At 40.0% G+C, this 19,588-nt stretch overlaps 2 protein-coding genes across 2 annotated transcripts; both read right to left on the bottom strand.

The window, feature by feature from the left end:
* Positions 1–403: 403 nt before the first annotated feature.
* Positions 404–3,214, bottom strand: LOC116247337 (V-type proton ATPase 16 kDa proteolipid subunit). Its single transcript, XM_031619471.2, has 3 exons — positions 2,965–3,214; positions 2,576–2,861; positions 404–826 (listed from the first exon to the last, which is right to left on the bottom strand). Exons 1-3 carry the CDS (start codon positions 3,038–3,040, stop codon positions 694–696), a joined length of 495 nt encoding a protein of 164 aa, XP_031475331.1. The 5' UTR covers positions 3,041–3,214; the 3' UTR covers positions 404–693.
* A 3,079-nt stretch (positions 3,215–6,293) lies between these two features.
* Positions 6,294–18,657, bottom strand: LOC116247336 (lysine-specific histone demethylase 1 homolog 3). The gene is made up of 8 exons (XM_031619470.2): positions 15,715–18,657; positions 13,726–13,867; positions 10,900–13,356; positions 10,722–10,815; positions 9,039–9,490; positions 8,261–8,953; positions 7,507–7,581; positions 6,294–7,338 (listed from the first exon to the last, which is right to left on the bottom strand). Exons 1-8 carry the CDS (start codon positions 18,099–18,101, stop codon positions 7,273–7,275), a joined length of 6,366 nt encoding a protein of 2,121 aa, XP_031475330.1. The 5' UTR covers positions 18,102–18,657; the 3' UTR covers positions 6,294–7,272.
* Between the last annotated feature and the right edge of the window lie 931 nt (positions 18,658–19,588).

The following is a 19,588-nucleotide window of genomic DNA, read 5'->3' as shown; positions in this document are numbered from 1 at the left end:
AATGATACTGAACTATCTAGTTAGAAATGCAATCCAACAAGCTATTTATAAAGCACGATCCATGGTAGTTGTTCGGTCACTCCAAACTTTTCTCAGCGAGCCCCTCCTGCCCAGTGACTATATTAATTATATTTAACAAGGAAAAAATAGATAAAACCTGTATTCACTAATTACTCATAAGAAGATAGGAAAAGTCTTCATTTAACTGATTAATTTTAGATCTTCTACAAAATCACCAATAGATCCCTTGATAAACTTACTGCATGAACCTCCTTCAAAAAAGACATGCATAGGAACTCCAGCTTCTTTTCTCTACGTTTAATTATACCTCACAAACATAAATGGCATTCAAATATGTCTATCTCGTGGCTCTTTCTAGTAAGAAGATACAGAGAGCACAAAGTAAAAACTAAAAACATGATTACAATCTGCTTTCACAGCGTGTTAAACCTTGTTCCTTCACCAAAAAAAGATCCGCTACAATTCAGCAGGTTGGCAATACAAGCTTTATTTCAACCAAAACCTTTAGTGCCCTAATAAACAACGTAGAGACTATAACTAGAAAAAATAGTCTAGTTCCAACATGAAAAATTCAAAACTAGAGATAGTACAGTGGATAACAGGTCTCTGATCTCAGACCAAATGATGATTCATGAAGAACAGTCAAACCAAAATGCTTATCTTTGAATATGCTTAGTCTGCCCTGGATTGGCCAGCACGAGATGACAAGATGATGCCCACAATGAGACCATACAAGGCCAGAGCTTCAGCAAAAATAAGAATGAGAATCATCCCAACGAACAGCTTTGGCTGCTGTGCATTAGCCCTGCAACATAATTTCAATGGTCAGTGAATTCTTATCAGCATTGCATGAACACATTCCAGAAGTACATAGAAGCTAAACATAAAAGTCAAATAAAAGCAACGGAATGGAAGTGTCAATGAGGAAAAATGTATGCAGTAAATTACATGTGTGTCAGATAAAGAGAGAGAGAGAAAGGGAGAAAATATGGGGCACCACATACAGTTGCAATTAAAACAGTACTTTCAGACAATTGCCAAACTAAAATAGTTAGGGGAGGTGACGCCAATTGCCAAACTAGTTCATAGCATGTTCATGGATTTGTAAAGGAACATGGTTTATTTATATCCTGATTGTAAAAAGGTGCAGTAAAAAATCATCATAGAAGACGCTTGGTAAATAAAACTGCAAAAGGACAGAATGCAGTAACTACTTATTTCACTCCTTCAAGAGTCCGATTAAATAAGACTGTTCTAATCAAACAATGACCAATATCTACGAAAAATAGAATGTACCAGAAAATAAAGGATCCAAACGATTAATTCACATGCTTGAAATCAATGCAATGTCAAATACTCTTGTTGAAATGATACATGTATGTCTGTATGATTGTCATCTATGCTCATAAAAATTAGATTCTCACTACAATGAAAACGAAGCACATATCGGCAATGAAGCACACATGCAAGCTCACACATTCAGACATCAAAGAAGAAACTACAGTGAATTACTAAAGTATTTCAAAAAGTAATCAAGCAAGGGAAAGTTATAAAAGAAACAGAAACCTAAAAAACATGACCATGAAAGGGGTAGGATTTAAGAAAATGGGCATGACTATATGTCTGACAGGGTACACAAAGAATCATGATATGTTTCATGTTGGACCATAACACATGAAACACGTATTTTTGGATCTTTGTCTACAAATAAGTTTTTTCAACAAGAAACAGGTGTTCAGGATTTTACACTTAACAGTATTCTCCTTAACACTGCCATGTCTAGCATTTATATCAATTTTGTACCATCAATTTTGGCTTTAATATTTTTAACTTGCAACCTTGTCATGTTTGTATAGCACCCAATATTAGAAGAACAACAGAATGAAGTTGCATCTTCAACCGAAGGTCGTTTGTACAATGTTCACATTATATGACAGAATATAACATATCCATGATACCTGGTTGCACTGATATCTTTGTGTATGTTTCTCTGTGCGTGTGTGTGTGTGTGTGCATGTGCACGTGCATGTGTGTGTGTGTGTGTGTGAGAGAGAGAGAGAGAGAGGGGCCAACAATTGGGTAAAATGTGACAGCTTGATCAAATGAAAGAACAACCGAAAATAAAAGCCACATATTTCAATGCTGACGAAAGTATATCTATATTTGGCTGTCAAGGGAAATAATTTTATGTTAAAACAAGCACAAAGCAGTAGAGAAACAGAAATATCACACTTTCTATAAGCCAAGAATTTATATTCTCAGTTTGAGTCGTCAACCTTGAAGTCATTAACCAATGGAACCCAAAAAATCGTTAATTTCATTTACAAAACCCTACCGTCAATCATTACCAGATCAATATCGAAGGAAAGTAGAAAAGGAACGCCATGAATAACAAATCAGATCACATCCAGTCCCATAAAAAAAAAGGTTCCAAATACCATAGAAAACTATACAAAAACGGTGCCAATAAATGGATCCGAGGCCTAAACCTCCTATCAGACCGAAACAATAAATAAATGATGAACGAAAGAAGAGAAGGATCAGCAGCAAGCACCTGACGCCAGCATCACCGACTATGCCGATGGCCATCCCAGCAGAAAGACCGGCCAGGCCACAAGCCAGACCAGAAGATAGGTGAGCGTAGCCGTCGAAAAGGTAGTATGATTTAGCCTTAGGGTTGATCCCGGTGCTGATAATCACTGCTATAATCAAACCGTAGATACCGAGCACTCCAGCCATGACGACGGGCACGATCGATTTCATGACGAGCTCCGGCCGCATCACGCCCATCGAGGCCACGCCGACGCCGCTCTTCGCCGTTCCATACGCGGCTCCCATGCCTGATCCAAATCCACAACACGGAATCATCACATCATGGACCAGAAACAACGGCATCCACGGTGATCAAAAAACCAATGACGGATTGATAGACCGGAAACTTACAGGAGAAGACGAGAGCGGCCGCGGCGCCGAGGAAGCCAAAGAACGGGGCGGTCTCGTCTCCGCTGAAGCTCGACATTTTCGCTCCCCCCTTGAGATTGCGGATCTGAGAAGGGACTAGCGGAGAGACGAAGGGCAGAAACACGAATTAGATCTTCTAGATCTCGTCTTCCTCTTCGCTTCCCTCTCCTTCCCCTCTTTGGGCAGAGATGTCCGTCTGGTTTCCCTTTTCTGTGTTCTCTTCTCGCCCACCCCTTTTTTGCCTTTTATAGGGTAAGCAATACCCGTGAACCTTTTATTTGTATTAAATTACGTAAAGGACGCCGTTGACGTCATATGTGCGTGGAAGGCCCTAAATGTTTCGTTCTTTCACATAAGTGACTAATATGTCCACAATTTCGTTTCACCACACTCTTTCTAGATTCCTTCATCATTAAAACGGATAATATAAGTTCATAGAAAATTGAAATCAGTCTTCTCTGACTGGAGTTCTCCAATAATTAGATATTAAAAAAACCATGGTTAAATGCACTAAAAACTTGATCTATATCCTAAATTTTTTATAGTGCTTTTGTTGCACAGTATTTTTAGCGACAGTTTTCCAATCTTTTGTCGCAGTAATATTTGACAGCCTGCAGATTTCAAATCTTATATATGCAGCTTTGATAGGCATTTGGCGAACATAACACCGAAGGCATCCTCATAACTTTCGAATCGTGTTGATGACACCTTCAAGAAAATGTAACTTTAAGATAAATTATTCTTTATAAGAGCAAAACTACGTTTGCTATAAAAAAAGTTTAGAAGGTTCAACTTATTTAGGCCTTTTAAAAAATATGGTCTAATTTTAACCGTCATTCTAACGCGCTTTAGATGTCATTCTAAAAACAAAACTACATTCTGTCTCTATCAGCCAAACACTCTCTACAATTTCTAATTATTATTACAAATTGATTTTTTTTTTCACATGATTCGTGTCGAGAAAAAGTTAAAATAACATGAATATAATATGAAATATTTTGTATAAAGATTAAGTAAACAGGAAAAGAGGAAGGCTGCTGGTGCGGTTCCAAGAAAAGGCACCGCTAGTGGCTACAAAACCCACGAACGCACATAAGAAACCGGTGGAGCGGTTTGTCAGAACAAGGGCCGAAGCCCCAGGCGGCTCACTTCTCTTCTGACCTTTTCAGGCACAAGCCATGGGCGGCCCACTCCCTCTCTCCTTCCCAAGTTACAACTCAAAAGAAAAAGTGGGCCAAACAGAACCAGCTCCCATCCTCGTCCACTGAAAAGTCTTGAACAGTGCTCGACACGGTTTGCTGGGTGCAGAATGGTCCGAGTCAAGATGGCTCTGTCCGAACCAACCGCACCAACCAGAACTAGAGTTTTGTGGAAACAGAATGATTTCCCACTCTCATCATCAATCGGGAACAGTCCAGAATGCAGGTTCGGGTCTGCAAAACGCGGAAACCCGATTCCTTATCCGACCCAGCTTAGCTTGGGAGGCAAAAGGGCCGGACCGGAGGTGAATAGGATTCTGGTTGTATTTGAGTGGTGCGATTCCAAACCTTTTCCTGCAGTTGTCAGCGTCTTCCATCGTTGAACTTCACACTCTACCACTTTCATTTTATTTGGTAACATATGAACTTTAATAAAAATATAAAATCTAAAACAATAATATGTTTTTAAAAGATTGAAACAATTCCATGAATCTAACCCAATAGAACACTACTGTTCCCCGCCCCCTAAAATCCATACCTCGCGGAAAATCATACATTTGAATATTTCATTCTTAGCACGATAGAAAATAGCAAAGATGCGATTACTTCAAGAACAAGGAATTTAAGACTTCATTAAATTAAGACAGACACGCTTTACACCATACAAATTAAGAATCGACCTCTATCTCTCCCTCTCTAACAGACACGAATATATGTACGTGTGAGTTTGTGGACGTGTATGTTTCATATGGTAGAAGCTCCCTTCCTAGGAGGGAAAAAAAAAAAAAACTTGTGAAATTCAGGTTACAAATTTTCTTTGAAAAGGAAAATGTAGAAAGTACAGCAACAAAAGATTGGATCCTTAATTCTTCTCCCAGCGTTCTATGAAACAGAGAAGCTTTTCTAGCAGAGCAGGGGGAAGCCGAACACAGTTTCATAGCAACAAGAGAAACCAACAAAACATGGTAATGGCAAAGCTCAAATCAGCAAGCTGGACACGTCCAAAATAGTCGGTGGTTTTCACTCCTCATCTACCCTCTTCCTGTTAACTTAATATTATATTTTCCTTCCTTCTGAAACTGTAGCCTGCAATCTAACTGGGCAGCTGCACAACTTAAACATATTTTTATGAAAACGGGCAACGCAATCTTCAAGATTGAGTCAAGAGGAGGTCGGAACAAGCTCCTCTTTCAACGGGTGTTAGGGAGAAGTATATAGAGGAATTTACAAATATGGAACAGGTCAAGTCTACTAGCTTTAGAGGGAGAGTTTTCAATTCCAATTGCTAAAAGGTTGCCTAAATGCCCCCCAACTAAGAGATGCATGCAGAATTTAGGAACTCGAAATGCCAACTTCCCAACTCCTTCGACAGAATTGCTTACCATATAGATTCCTCCATCCTCATGACAGGAGATGAGATGTCCCAAATTCAGGTAAAGCAATCCCTATAAATGAAGGACACAAAGTTGGTTAATGCACAGTGACAAATTTTAAATGTGCTGCAAGCGGGATGCTTGTGTTAAGTAGAGCAACAAAAAACTTCCTGTCAAATCTGCACCCAAAGATCCCATAGACTGTCGAATCTGCCAAATAGCCACAAGACCACCTCTGCAGAAGTCCCATAGCGCAGAATCCTGCCTCCATAAAGGCATATACTGCAAAGACAACCAAGCCTACCCTTGGAAATCACGATTGATGATCGACTTCAAGATTTGCCATAAGCTCTTACCCTGTGGAAACTCTCCCTGCACGCTGATGAAGGTTGTTTTTAATCAGTCTCAGGTAAGAGAAACATCATGATATAGTGGTGTGTGTGTCTGTGTCTGTGTGTGTGTGTGTGTCTGAGAGAGAGAGAGAGAGAGGGAGAGAGAGAGGAGGAGGAGGAACAACTTCTATTGCCCGCTTTAGCTGAAATGTTTGTTCAGTTGAGGACTTTTATCACCTCCAACCGTATAGCTCGCTGCTTCAACAGGTGAACAGCACGGGTCCTTTCTTTCAGTAAAACCTGTTGAGGATAGTTGCGTACTAAACAAAGGGATGTTTACGCCAATGGCATATTGTCTCACCAATAATCTCAACAAAATAAATGAAGGAGAGAGTGAGAGAGCTAAGTTACAAAAAAATAACTTTGCCATATTTCATTTCCTGCCAGCATCAGCTGAAACGTCTTTTTCAATTGAAAAACTAAGTCCCTGCCCTTCGACTACTACTATAGAGGAGATTAAGATGGCAGGTCTCTTTAGACAATGTCTTGACTCTTGAAAATGAACTGTCCACCAAATAAAGGGCTGCCAAAGAGCATGTTGAGCTCATCAGCAGAAGAGAGGGAAAAAAGACAAGATTCCAACTTGGCTTGCATTTTACCAGCACAAGTAGAATCAAGTTACAGGAAATATTGCCTGTATATCAAACTGCCCAACATCTTTCAGCTATCCTCCTCTTCAAAGGAAGATAAAGATGCCATTTTGTTATAAATTGAAGAAATTTTACAAAACCTTCAGATCAGAAATAATATGGAGCTGTACAAAGAAGAGGTCAATGTGTTGCCTAAGTCAAGTAATCAATGGGAAAGCAAAGGACCAACTCGTCTGCTGAATTACTGCCAAATGATGCAGAGGCCAACTTCAACCTTGCTTCAACCAGTCAAGACAAAAAAGCGGCCGAGTGATCACGGCCAACATCAGACCTCACGCCAAGCCATATCCATACTACTCTTCAAGCAACAAATTTCAAGGATTGGCAAGAGTGCGCAGAGAGGAGATGAGATGGTTGTTGCACAATAATCCAGTATCTTATACCACTTCTGAATTGCACTTGATACTCCTTCAAAGAAACTGATACATGATCACTGGTGTAGAATGCAAATCTACAACTGAAAAACTTGGTTCCCTGGCATGTGATCCATTGAATGGGAGGATCCAATTGCAAATTCTCCATGCTGCTCCTTTCAATACATAGAGATCAGAAAAGGACTTCACAATAAGTGCATCTTGCAATTTGGAACTCTGTTGCCAATTCATCCACCAGGATGGACGGCACTGCAGCTGCTTCAGAGAGAAGGATGTGCAACTCAAATTGCTCTCTGGAAAATTCAAGTTTTAGGACGTGGAACAAGTGCCATATGTCTCTCAATCAGTTTATCCACAAATGCACGAATCTGCAATCCATTTTGAAATCATTTTAGAATAGAGACACCAAAACCTTGTTCATATTTCTCAAATTACTGATCATATTCATCAACATTGCAACATCAGTGAAAAATATATAACAAAAAAACAAATAATGTCTTCCCTAGTCTGCTGAGTAGATTATAAATAAAACCAACCTTATTCTTTCTCCTGAACTCGAGAAACTCAGAAACAGTCAACAGTTTCTCTGCTTCAGTTGATTGCTCCATAACCTGAAGAGCACCAAACCACCTTTCACAATTATAAAATAGTATACAAACACCTTGGTCTATGATAGACCTGAATGACAATATATAAGAGTTGAGGAACTGTGCATGCATCCATACTGGAAAGACTTCCAAATACTTATGGCTGAATGTAAATAATGTCTAGAAACAGAATAATTGTGAGCAACCTGTCCCATACCAACAAAAAATACTTTAGCAAATAGTAAAAAATTTCCTCCACTCCTAGAGCTATAAATGGCAACGTGCACAATATAAGACACGGAAAAAGAATGAAGAAATTTGTTATACAGTAAGTCTGTTTTGTGGTGCAGCAACGTGCTAAGGTGCGGTAGCACCTTTCCAAATACCTCTTGACTCCTGCTTATTTCACAGTGTATATCCAGCATTGATCCATTGGTTCTATCCCTCAAGAATGAATGATGCAATCAAATGTAAGACTAATTTTCTATTTGGTGTTATTGGATACAGGTTCCTATCAAATTCTTACTCAGAGAGAGAGCGAAAGGGAGAGGGAGAGATCTATCGAGTATCACATATAAACCAACTAGCAAACATAAATAAAGGCAACAAAACAGAAATAAAAGCTTCTCAATGCATGCAAGATCGAGATGGTTCAAATGGTAAAAATTGTCCAAATAACGCCACATATTGATAAGAAACTCACCTTAGTCACGCTCTTCTTCAAAATTGACTTGTACCCCTCTTTATCAATCTTTCTTGCTTTATACAATGGCATAAGCAAAGAAGCAATATAATCTACAAGTCCTTGCTTGATTTTCTCTGCACCTTTTTGCTGATTTTCCAATCCTTTACTTTCTTCTGCTTGAGAGGCAGAGCTGTTTTCCACCTCACTACGAGGCCTTGTATTCATGAGTTCCTTACTTAGATACCCTTCATCTATCACAGGTTCATGTGAAAGGTACAAATCCATATCAGACCCTAGTGACTGCGATTGCCACCTGTCAATTGCATGACGGTCCATCCCTCCAGTACTACGATTTGAATGAACCCAAGCCCTAGCCAACCTGCTATCCACCCCTCCACTTTCTCCAGAATGCTCTCGAAAATTCAAATGAACATCATTTGAAAAGCCTAGCTGTGCATTTTCTGTGGACATTCTTGACCCCTCAAGATTACCACAAGTAGCAGAGAAGTCAACAGACCAATTTCTAACCTTGCAATTCCTAGAATCAATTTCTGCTGTAAAATCTTGTTTACCTACATCACTTCCAGCCCACCACTTCCTATTAGGATCTAACTCATCTCTTTGTGCATATTGCTCACGCCTGGCAAATTTATGGAATGAAGGTATTTTTGGAAGCTCACGTGGCATGCTTGCTTCTGATGATGCATATGCCTGCATAAATTAGTTATACCAGTTTTAGTAGGGTTTGCAACATTTAATTCTCAATGTTTCAGACTAAATCTGTAGCAAAACAAACCTCTGCAGCTGCAAGGGCAGCAGCCCGAGCTGCTTCAGCTGCAGCAAAGGCTGCAGCTTCTTCTTCTGACATTACAGCATCATGGTCTTGCAAATCCCTGCTGTCCATATTTGTGGAAGAATTTTCAGCCCTTGATTCTAACTTAACAAGTTTGCTTTCCACTTTCTTGCTCCCATGTGCAGGTGAATAACTCCCAGTAGATGAAGGAACAACCAGATTTCCCTGCATCTCAGGGGCATCGGTTTTAGCCTTCACCATTGACTTCTTTGTTATCAAATCCTTGTTCTTAGGTTGATCTGAAGCACTGGTTTGCTTTGAAAACTTGGGCCATCCATGAGCAGATTTTTCCCTTCGAAATACTTCAATCCACATATTAACTAGCTGACCAGCAACAGCTCGAATATCACGGCTACTGTGTAAGACAACCTTCTCCTTTACAGTTTTCCCAATACCTGGAAAGCAAGAGAGAGAGAGGGAGATTAGCCTCAACAGTTTCTGTAGAAGGCAGACCAGTAGCATGCATATCAAAAGAGAAGAACCTTCTGTCTCTGAAACATACATTTATCAACTAATCAAGGCTCCAACCATGCTGTACTCTTCGAGGAAGATATAATACCAACCATTATGTGATATAGCATATTTCTCAAACAGATAAAACCAATGCCACATAAATTAGTAGTTCCTACTTTTTTAGGCTCATTCTTCCAGCATAACATCCATGAAGATGCCGAGGTGCAAGGAGCCAAGGATATGTCTTTCTTTTTGAATGTCAGCTGAAACAAACAACAAAAAAATGTGGAGGAAGTACAGATTGGCATAGGGGAACGCACTTTCAGTTACTCTTGGGTGTCTAAACCAGTTTTCTTCTCCCTTTTGGGATGCTAAAGGATGGGAACAATAACATGTAGGAATGTTTAGGAACCACGCCCATGAAACTTCCTCCAGCACACCAAAAAAGCAAGACCCTCCCCCTCCACAGCACAAAAGAGAACAGCAAAGACAAGAAGAGCAACAAAGAGATTCTTGGCATGACATGGATCCAAACAGCAACCAAGACTTATCACTAAATAATAAGACACCCTTATCAAGCCCAAGTGTCAGTTTAGGCACCATTGCACGAGTTTACCAAACAACAAGCAATTTGTTACCCATTACCAGACATGACCAGTATGAAAGCAAAGCAAAACCTACTAGCTAACCATGAAGATGATCTTCATAATGCAAGAAACAACCTGAAATAATAAATAAATGTAATCTTATCATTTTGGTCAGTTCTTTCCTCTTGATCTTAAGTGATACAAAGAAACGTGGTATTTTCAATTTCAATAAAGTTTTCAACACAAACATGTGCAAGTAAATAAAGGCAATGGATTCAACCAGTCCCAGAACAGGACTGGCTTTTCCACCCCTTCCTTTATCTCTCATCTTTACCTTATCCTTTGTCACCCTTCTTATTTTTCCTTTTCATACACATCATCCCCATCCTTTGATCGTATGAAGGGGAGGAGACTTGGAAAACCGATCCCAGAATGTGACCTTTTTACTAAAGAATACACAATTGCATCTACTTACATGTCCATGTAAATATCATTCCAAGACAAACATAACTACCACAGCACCAATAGAATCTACATAGGCTAAACTGTGAGCTAAAGAAAAAGACCAAACAAAGAGAGAAAATACCAGACAAACGGACAGCCAGTAAATCAGTGGAGACAAGCAGAAGCAAGCGTACACAATGACGCAGGAGTTGGGTTGCGTCCTTGCCCATAGAATCCTGCATCATGTAGCAGAAAAATCACATCACCACCAAGCTAATATTGAACACAAGCACCAGCATACAAATAACAATTTGTATTACCAGAATCCATGAATTCAAGGTACTAAGTCCTTCTTTTGTTCCTGCAAATGCTTTCAGAGCCTTTACAGGAAGTTGCAACAATTGCTTAGCCAAATAAAGGCGTCCAGCAGTACTTTTTGCAGTCAAAAACATGTCTTTCAACAAGGATTCCTTTGTCAGTAGCTTCTGTTCCCCATCCAATATCTTAATTTGAGGAGCAGAGAGTTCACTAGAAGCAAGTCGCTTCATCATGTCCCTCACTTCATTCCTTTCAGTATCTAACTGTCTCTGTGCTGCCTCCATTTTCTCCACTTCAGCAGCGTAATCATGAGAGTTCCTGAGAATATCGATAATCCTTACTGCTTCTCGAAGACCGCTCAGCATTGCACCACCAACAGTGTCAGGGTGCTCTTTGCATGTAGCTTCTCCAGCAAAAAATAAGCAATTTTCAACAGGCCTGGCTAAGATGTCATAGTCTTCCCCAGATGCCCCAATGGCAACATACGAGTAAGTCCCTTGGCTGAATGGATCCTGACCCCAATTTGTGACCACTGATGCAACTGGATCAGGCACTGCAGCCTCACCAAAGAGCTTGCGGAGCACCAAGATGGCATGTTTCACATGAAAAGCTGCAGTTTCATTCTGGCCATCGATAGCAGCCTTACCAACAACTAGTGCTATCAGAACTGGAGCACCAACTGTTTTCCTGACATTCCAAAACATGAAACATTGTCCTCTACTATCTGTCTTCTCTGCAGTAGCACCAAAGTAATCCACAGAATCATCCCAAAACACAGCAGGAAACTCCAATATAACCTTATTCAGCACTCCAAACCCAAGACGCTGGATTGAAAATTGTTTCCACTCCGGAAGTGATGGAGAGAACTTGATTGCATTTGCTTTTAAGCAACCAAGAGGAACAGTAACCAGAACTGCATCGCCTACAAACTCATTACCATTCTCAGTGAGAACTTTGACCTCATTTCTCCTAGCTTCACTTCCTTTAGAGTCTACTACTCTATACTTGACCTCCGAAACGACATGATTAAGGTGGACATTTAGTCCTTTTGCTAGAGACTCCATAATGGTGCTGTAGCCTCCTCTAATCATGCAATGAGCCCCACCAAATCCCCCATAAACATCATCCTGATTCCAATAAGGAAGAGAAACTTTGTCAAGTGATGCCGCACATCCATACTCCAGATGGGCAAAATGCCAGTTCATCACCCTTCTCTCTAGAGGATCCAATGGATCTTCATCCTGCTTATATGTTTCCATTCCAGTGGTTTCAAAAGCAGCTGCCATTTTGCTACCATCTGCTTGAATATTTCTGGAGATTTTAGAATTCTCTAAGTCATCACTGATTTTAAGATGGTGCAACCCAATTTCATCACCTGTCGGACGAGCAACACGATGACTCCTAAGAGAATGTTCCAGTCCATCTTCAAGCGACAGCTTCAGTGCTGCTTCTCCATTTTGTGAAACAAGAACTTCCATATCATCTAAAAGGCTGTTGTATTCAGCTTCAAGAGATTCATCCAATGCAGATGGAACCTTCACACCTGTTACAATATCATAGAGAGGGCATTCGCTATTAAGAACTGTCAATTCAAGGTCAAGCTGGGTACAAAGCAGTGAAGATGGGTCAGGTCGTCGCCCAGTAGCTACATCTGCCTCTACACCAGTTATAATGCTGGCTCCAAGATCCACAGGAACAGACAGTGATGATCGATCAGTATGAACTCGCCCACCGATTCTATGCCGAGCCTCAAGAACATTGACCATAAAGCCTTGCCGTTGCAAATGGCGAGCCGCAGTCAGACCAGCAGGCCCAGCTCCTATAACAATAACTCGTTGATGTCCATCCATATCACAAATGGTTCCATCAGAAGTTTTTGCTTGCTCTGGATTAAGTGTATCTGCTTCTCCATTTTGATCAACAATGCTTACAGAATCAATAGGAGATACTTTTGTCCGCCTAGGTGACACATAACCACTAAAACCATTTTCTTTTTCATCCATTTCAAGTTTGCATATCTCACCAGAAGTAAATCCCAAAACTGCACAGTCTTTAGCCATCACAATCTGTTCATGCGTAGGCACCTCCGGAGTACATGGTGCACTTGAACCTAATATACACTTATCCATTGCCACCTGTCCCGCTTTATCTTCTTCCATCTCCTTCGAAGTGGATGACTCCAACTCTATATCAGCCACTTGGAGTTTGTGGCTGTCTGCAGCTTCCACATCACCCACAGTTATGCACTTGCCATCTTTCATTTGTGTGTCATACTTTACATTGGCTACATTCTCAAAATGCTTAGCCTGGCCAAGAATAAATGCAACTTCTTCCTCAGTATCGATGGCTCTACCTCCAGAATTTTCTGTCAGATCACTCCTTTTTGAAAGTTTGAGTTGAGGCATACAATCTGGTTTAGCAATTTCTTTTACAGAAGCAATGCCAGTGTTTATGTAACCCTGTAAACAATATGTCAAAACACAGCTCATTGGTGCAATTTAAGCAAAAAGTTAAATAAAGAAATTAGGCATTTAAAACTGAAAACATAAACAAAGATGAAACATGGAATGATTTGATATTGTGGAAAAGCCCAAAAACACGTGGCCCCTCACTTAGTGCAGCTGAGCTATACCCCTCCTACGTTCCTCCTGCAAGACACCCACACCCAAAAAAAAAAAATACACACACACACACAAATATACAAAAAACACCTCTTTCTTTGTGTTTTTGGTGTGCATGCAGCACAGAATGTAAACACATTGCCACTACTGCCCTTTGAATCAAGTAAACGCTTTTCATAAAACATTAATCACTCAAAAGAAACTTACATAGCTATCTAAAAAAGCATATATATCTCGAATAAGGGAAGCCCGTGGTAGTTCATCATAAAGAGGATCGGATGTTACTCCACAGTCTGATAAAGGCAGAATACGGCATACATCTTTACTCCAGAGACTCAAGATCATATTCCTGCAGCAGGAAAATAAACAACTGTTTATATGACAACAAGCACATGATTATGATCTAAAAAATAGACTGTAATCATTTCAAGCTTTGAATGCTAATCTTTTATTTAATTATTCTGAATTCGTAGGTGCAAATCAATGTATATGACCAGCCTTTTCATGTAAGCTATTCATACAAAATTTGTGGATCCTCAATTTCCTAATGGAGTAAAATATAAGTTAAGAAACAAACAAATTAATTGTTTTCAGAAACAGGTTGATCATGTATCAGGAAATTTAAACAGAAACAAAATCGAAACTTCAAGTCCACACACATAATTTGTTTAAAGGTCAAGCATTCAGCACATCAGCAGTAGAGCAAGATCCCAAATATAAAGCTTTTTCAAAAATCAATCCAGATGAAGAACTCAGTCAGCCATTCTACTTCTTCAGCTTGTTAATGACTAGACCCACCAACAGTTAATGTACTCCTAACGACCTCAGCTGCTTGGTATCTAGAGTTCCAAAATGAAATGATCCACCAACAGCAATTCATTTGATTCAGCTTGTTATGCATAAATGACAGTCAATACACTGTATACCAATTTGTCAGATTGAAAAATAAAAAGAAAATGTGCTAGAGACACAAATGACAGCAGGGTTTCACAAGATGCATTTCACTACATCTACTGACCTGCTTGTGCAGAATACTGAGAACTGTTAAAAAATTTATGATGATTTTGAAACCAATGGTAATTATCTTATTTGCCATGTCACTAGGATTGCAAAATTGTTGCATTCAACAAGGTTATGAATCAATGGGACATGAACAATGCTGTATCCATAGCACAGGTGGAGGTTAATTATCTTAATGTTCCTAGGATTACAAAGTTGTTGCATTCAAAAAAGTTATGAATCCTTAAGGAATGAACACACTCTATCTATAACCACATTCTGAGGTTAATTATCTTATTTGCAATGTCACAATGATTGCAAGTTTGTTGTATTCAAAAAGGTTATGAATCTTTGAGGCATGAAGAGCACTCGTCTATAACAACATCCTGAGGCTATATTCATTTCATCAACCATGCACATTATGGTACAGAAACAAACAAGTAAACTGTGAATGACTACAGGGAAGATGAAGCCGCTTAGATAAACTGAATACCAAAAAGGAAAAATCTAGCTTTTCTGAACAATTTTTGTTCTTCTCTTTGGATGTATATATCTGAGGTGATTGTCTATGGATCAAGACAAACTTCTGTTCAAGAACATGGATTCACAAATCACAAGCACATCATTGATAATATAATTTGAAACTAAATTTAAGTTGAGAAGTTTAACATGTTAAGATTTTCAAACAAATTATATTACGAAATTGTTGTCATTTCCTATCACATCTAATAAAGAAAATGCATCAGGTAGTGAAACCTTTTCCCCAACCCTAAGCAATTTCAAGTCACAACTGCAGTGAACATATTAACACAACCAACTGCATGCAATAACCAAATCACGTTTAGGACTTGCAAAGCATCCATCCATCTATCTAGGCATCAACTTTGTACAATATATGTAGCAAACAAAAAAAGTTAAGTCCTGGAAATTCTAGGTTACATAATTTCTGGCCTCAATCAAGCACCCAGCTGCCAGAATATGTGGATAATCATTCTGGGAATTTGAAAGATTTAATGAATTCCCAATACTGCAGATCCACAAGAGACTAAATTAAAAATAATTCTATGAAGTATAAACAAAAGTTCTTTACCCAACAAAAAAGATTAATGATTTCACTAGTAGAAGAAAAAGGCAGTCACAGAGATTCTCAAAATGAAAATGCAATCTTTGTGTATCTTTGTGAAAAGAATAACTGACCTGCACTCAAGATACTCATGGAGACCACCTCTACGCTTTAAGACCTCCTTGAATTTTATTTTCTCAATTGGAACCAGAGATTTTGCTTTTAATCCAGCTGCAACCGCTGCTGCACCTCCATTATGAGCTTCTAATAACAGAGTTGACAGCAGATCAGCTTTGGTTTTTGTCTTCACAAAAACATCGTCTTCCATAACCAGAGTACTGTCAGAATTCCCTCGCTGATATGCTGAAGAATCCCAATCGCTATCTCCTTCATAGGTCATATCTCCATATCTGGGTTTTCTAACCTTTCGAGTAACCCTTTGTGATGTTGATACCTTCTTAGCCATTTTGGGAAGCCCCTTTCCTGCACGGTCTGAACATATTTCTTCCGAACAAACGGTTCCAGACACTTTCTGGATCGCTTGGTTACCTGATTCAGAACAGTATTTTTCATCTACAACATCACCTGAAAGGCCATGTCTCCTACTATCAGACCTGATAGTTTCTTCAGGTGGATTCTGAATTTCAGTCAAGGAGATGGTTTGTGTTAAAGTTGAACACTTCATAATACCATTTGAAACTGGACTAGATGAGGGACAAGGTAGTTTTCTTCTGCACTCAACAGATGCAACACAGGGAGTATTGACAGGCTTTGAAGGCAGAAGAGAATCAGCTATGTGGTCAGAATCTTTAGACATAACAACTATATCATCTTTGTCATCCAGAACTTCATCAATTTGCTGAGTAGTTACTGCACTGCAGTGCCTTTCCTCAGTGACAGATGCAGAATTTTTGTCATTATCAGCTTGAGATATTGTGACCAACTCATTTACAAACTGAGTGGCCTTTGAGACAACGTTTGATACTACCCCTTTCACGGTACTTTCAAAAGGTAGGCTTGGCATGTTGTCAGTCTCTTGGGTCGAAGACAAATTCTCCATCAGTTCATGAGGAGGTTGGCTCAACTCCAGACTGTTGCCCCCATCAAGGTAATTTGACACCGATGATAATTTAGGGCATGAACAGTCTGAAACTTGGTTGGTGAAGGCACCAGCACTTGATGATTTAACCACCCTCCTTTGTTTCGTACCGGACCTGGACCTTCTGAAAACAGATGATAGCAAGTCTTCAGAAGCCTCATTATGTGAATACCCATCGGGCTTCATGTTTGCTTCTCTTGAGGCATATGATCGGTTCAATTTTCCACTTGAAGCAGCAGATACCTCAATTGCATTTTTAGTGTCAAATGGTTTATCTGAATTGATGCTTTCGTGAATAGCACCTAATGTAGGAGAGGACCGCACTTGCTTATGTGAAGAATCCCCCTCACTCTTTGAGTTTCCATTGAGCTGTCCGTTTCCATCTTCATGAATTTCATCCGTGTACTCAACTGTAGGTGCATCGATGGATTCCACTGCTTGGGCAGAAGACAAATCATCCATGATGTTACTAGAATTTGGCTTGTAGGATCCTTCCTTTGTCAATCCCGATAAGCCATCACAAAGCTGTGGTGAGACACCACCAAGAGTAGAAGATTCACCGTGTGTCTTCTGGACAGGATGTCTCTTAGTAACTAGTGAATCAGATGAACCATCCCGGATTCTTTCAGTAGCTTGATCCCAGTTTTGACCAGGTAATACAGTTCGCTTTTCCTCCTTCCTCATAGCAGGGGGGCGCGATCTCTGAGCCTTGACAAACTCAGACAATAAGTCTTCCGGAGATCCATCTGGCCTGTTGGTCGACTTAGGTGCCTCTAAATTCTGCCGGTGCCTGGAAGAAGTCCGTGTCCGCTTGGCTGACATGCGAGCCGATCCTTCGATGCTTTCTTCAGCAGATTGACTTAATCCTTCCTCACCCCTCAAGCTTCCTTCTTCAGATGTTTGAGGTAATGTGGTTTGGGATTCCTCACCCACGCCAGGATGGGAAACCTTCAAGCTTCCAATCAAAACCTGATCAAGCCCGACATCATCATCATCATCCTGAACACCACCATCGTCATCTTCCTCCATAGATTTCGACGAACTGCACGACTGAATCACGCCAGTACGACCCCCATGCAAAGAACCCTTCGCCAGACCAGGACGTTCTACCAGATCCTTCCCACCGGCTTTGCTCCCCTTCGGATCCTTCAACTTCTTTCTAAAGCTAGCCAACGTTAGCCCCTCATCGTCGTCGCTATCGTTTGCGTCCTCATTCACCGCAGCCCCCGCCCTCGCTTCAAAAGTTGCCTCCACCTTCTTCGAGTCAATAAGCTCCTTTCTTTTCTTCTTTCTCCTCTTCTTCTTCTTCAGATTGAAAATCGATCCTATAGGCTCGTTATCGTCCTCTGAATCATCGTTCAACCCGACCACCTCCACCTTCCTCTTGGTACTGCCAAACCCTCTCATTCTAACCCCATCCATGCTCAAACCATCTACTCTCCTAGCTCTTCAATGGTGTTGCTTCGGTCTTCCGACCCGCCAATGAGGGAGATTCCTCTCTCACCTCCAACCGCACGTACTAAATCATCCGAAACCCTCCCCAAATCGAAAATCTACACCAGAAAGACCAACACCCATCTCGTTCTAGGGCTACTTGCATAATAAATCTATACAAATCCCAAGAAATAGAGAGATAATACGAAAGATTGTTGAGACCCACCTCAAAAACCCTAGAAACCAAACGATCCCGACCGCCGAAAAACAAAAAAAAAATCGCGGAAAATAGACCACCCAAGTGTAGAAAGAATGCAGAAAACAGGAATTCAACGAGAATGATAAGAGAAATCAAAGAAACTTGTTCTTGTTGGAAGATGACCGTGCGATTGGAAGAACAAAACCTGCGCGGCGAGAAATTCGGTCAGAAGCGAAAGCCGCAGCCAAGGGAAGAGCGTTGTAGAGTGCGCGCGTTGTTGCCGATCCGAGCAATGAGTATGAGTGCCTGGGCGTGACTCGATTGGAGTAATCTCCAGAGACACGATTTGAACTCTGTACCTCGCGCTTGCGCTCAGACGTTATTTTGTACACGCGTATACACTTTTCTTTTTTTTTTGGTGCCTCTCTTGCCTAGTTTTCCTTTTAATTTAAAAAGAAAAAAATAGACATTCAGTCCAAGACAAATTTTACTCATTCCTTAAATATGTAGACATATATTGTTCAAATGGTAATGCTATAGGTGTACTATAGGTTACTTCCTTTTCTTTACGCCTTTAACAAATTTTATGAATGTTAAAATGTATCGATAGTGAATAGTATGTAATCAACAAGTAGTTGTACCCACATCAAATAAATCTGATCTCTGGGGTGTTTGATAACTATTAAACAAAAGATGCCTTTTAGCTAGTTGTTGTGAACGTTGTTTTTCAAAGTTGAACAATATGCTTTAATTGAAGCTTTTAAAAACTTCAATCTATAAAGGTAGTTAAGAAAAGTTTGTCATACAAAAAATTGTGTCTACGAGGTTTTTGCATTCAAAGATCTTCATTGATCTAATTGGTATGTAGCATATATTACAGTGAAAATGGTTTTGTTGGTATACCGTTTTCAACAATGTAGAAATTGCATTACTAAAGCTCTTATTTGCATTTAGGCAATGTAGAATTCCTATCATTTTTCCACTTTCATCTTTTTCATTTCAGCAGCTCATGTAGATGTTTGCACATATTCATTGGCATCCAAATACAGTTATACCATTGACTCCCACAAAAAAAAAAAAATGTTCTTGTTAGCATGAAGGCGCTTACTTGGTGTCTGTTGAGGGCATGTTTCGATGGTGCATAAGAGTATAGTTTGTCTTTCACCAAAGTTGATCCGGGCAAGCACGAAACTTATGTCAGGGCTTAGAGCCGAAGCCTCCACCCTTCCTTCTCCCATCCCTCAAGATACCAGTCTACGATCAATTGACATTTTGT

The sequence above is a fragment of the Nymphaea colorata genome, chromosome 2 (assembly GCF_008831285.2).
Source record: "Nymphaea colorata isolate Beijing-Zhang1983 chromosome 2, ASM883128v2, whole genome shotgun sequence".
Classification (NCBI taxonomy): Eukaryota; Viridiplantae; Streptophyta; class Magnoliopsida; order Nymphaeales; family Nymphaeaceae; genus Nymphaea; species Nymphaea colorata.
Note: the sequence above shows the minus strand (reverse complement) of the source record. Positions and strands in the feature narration are given on the sequence as shown.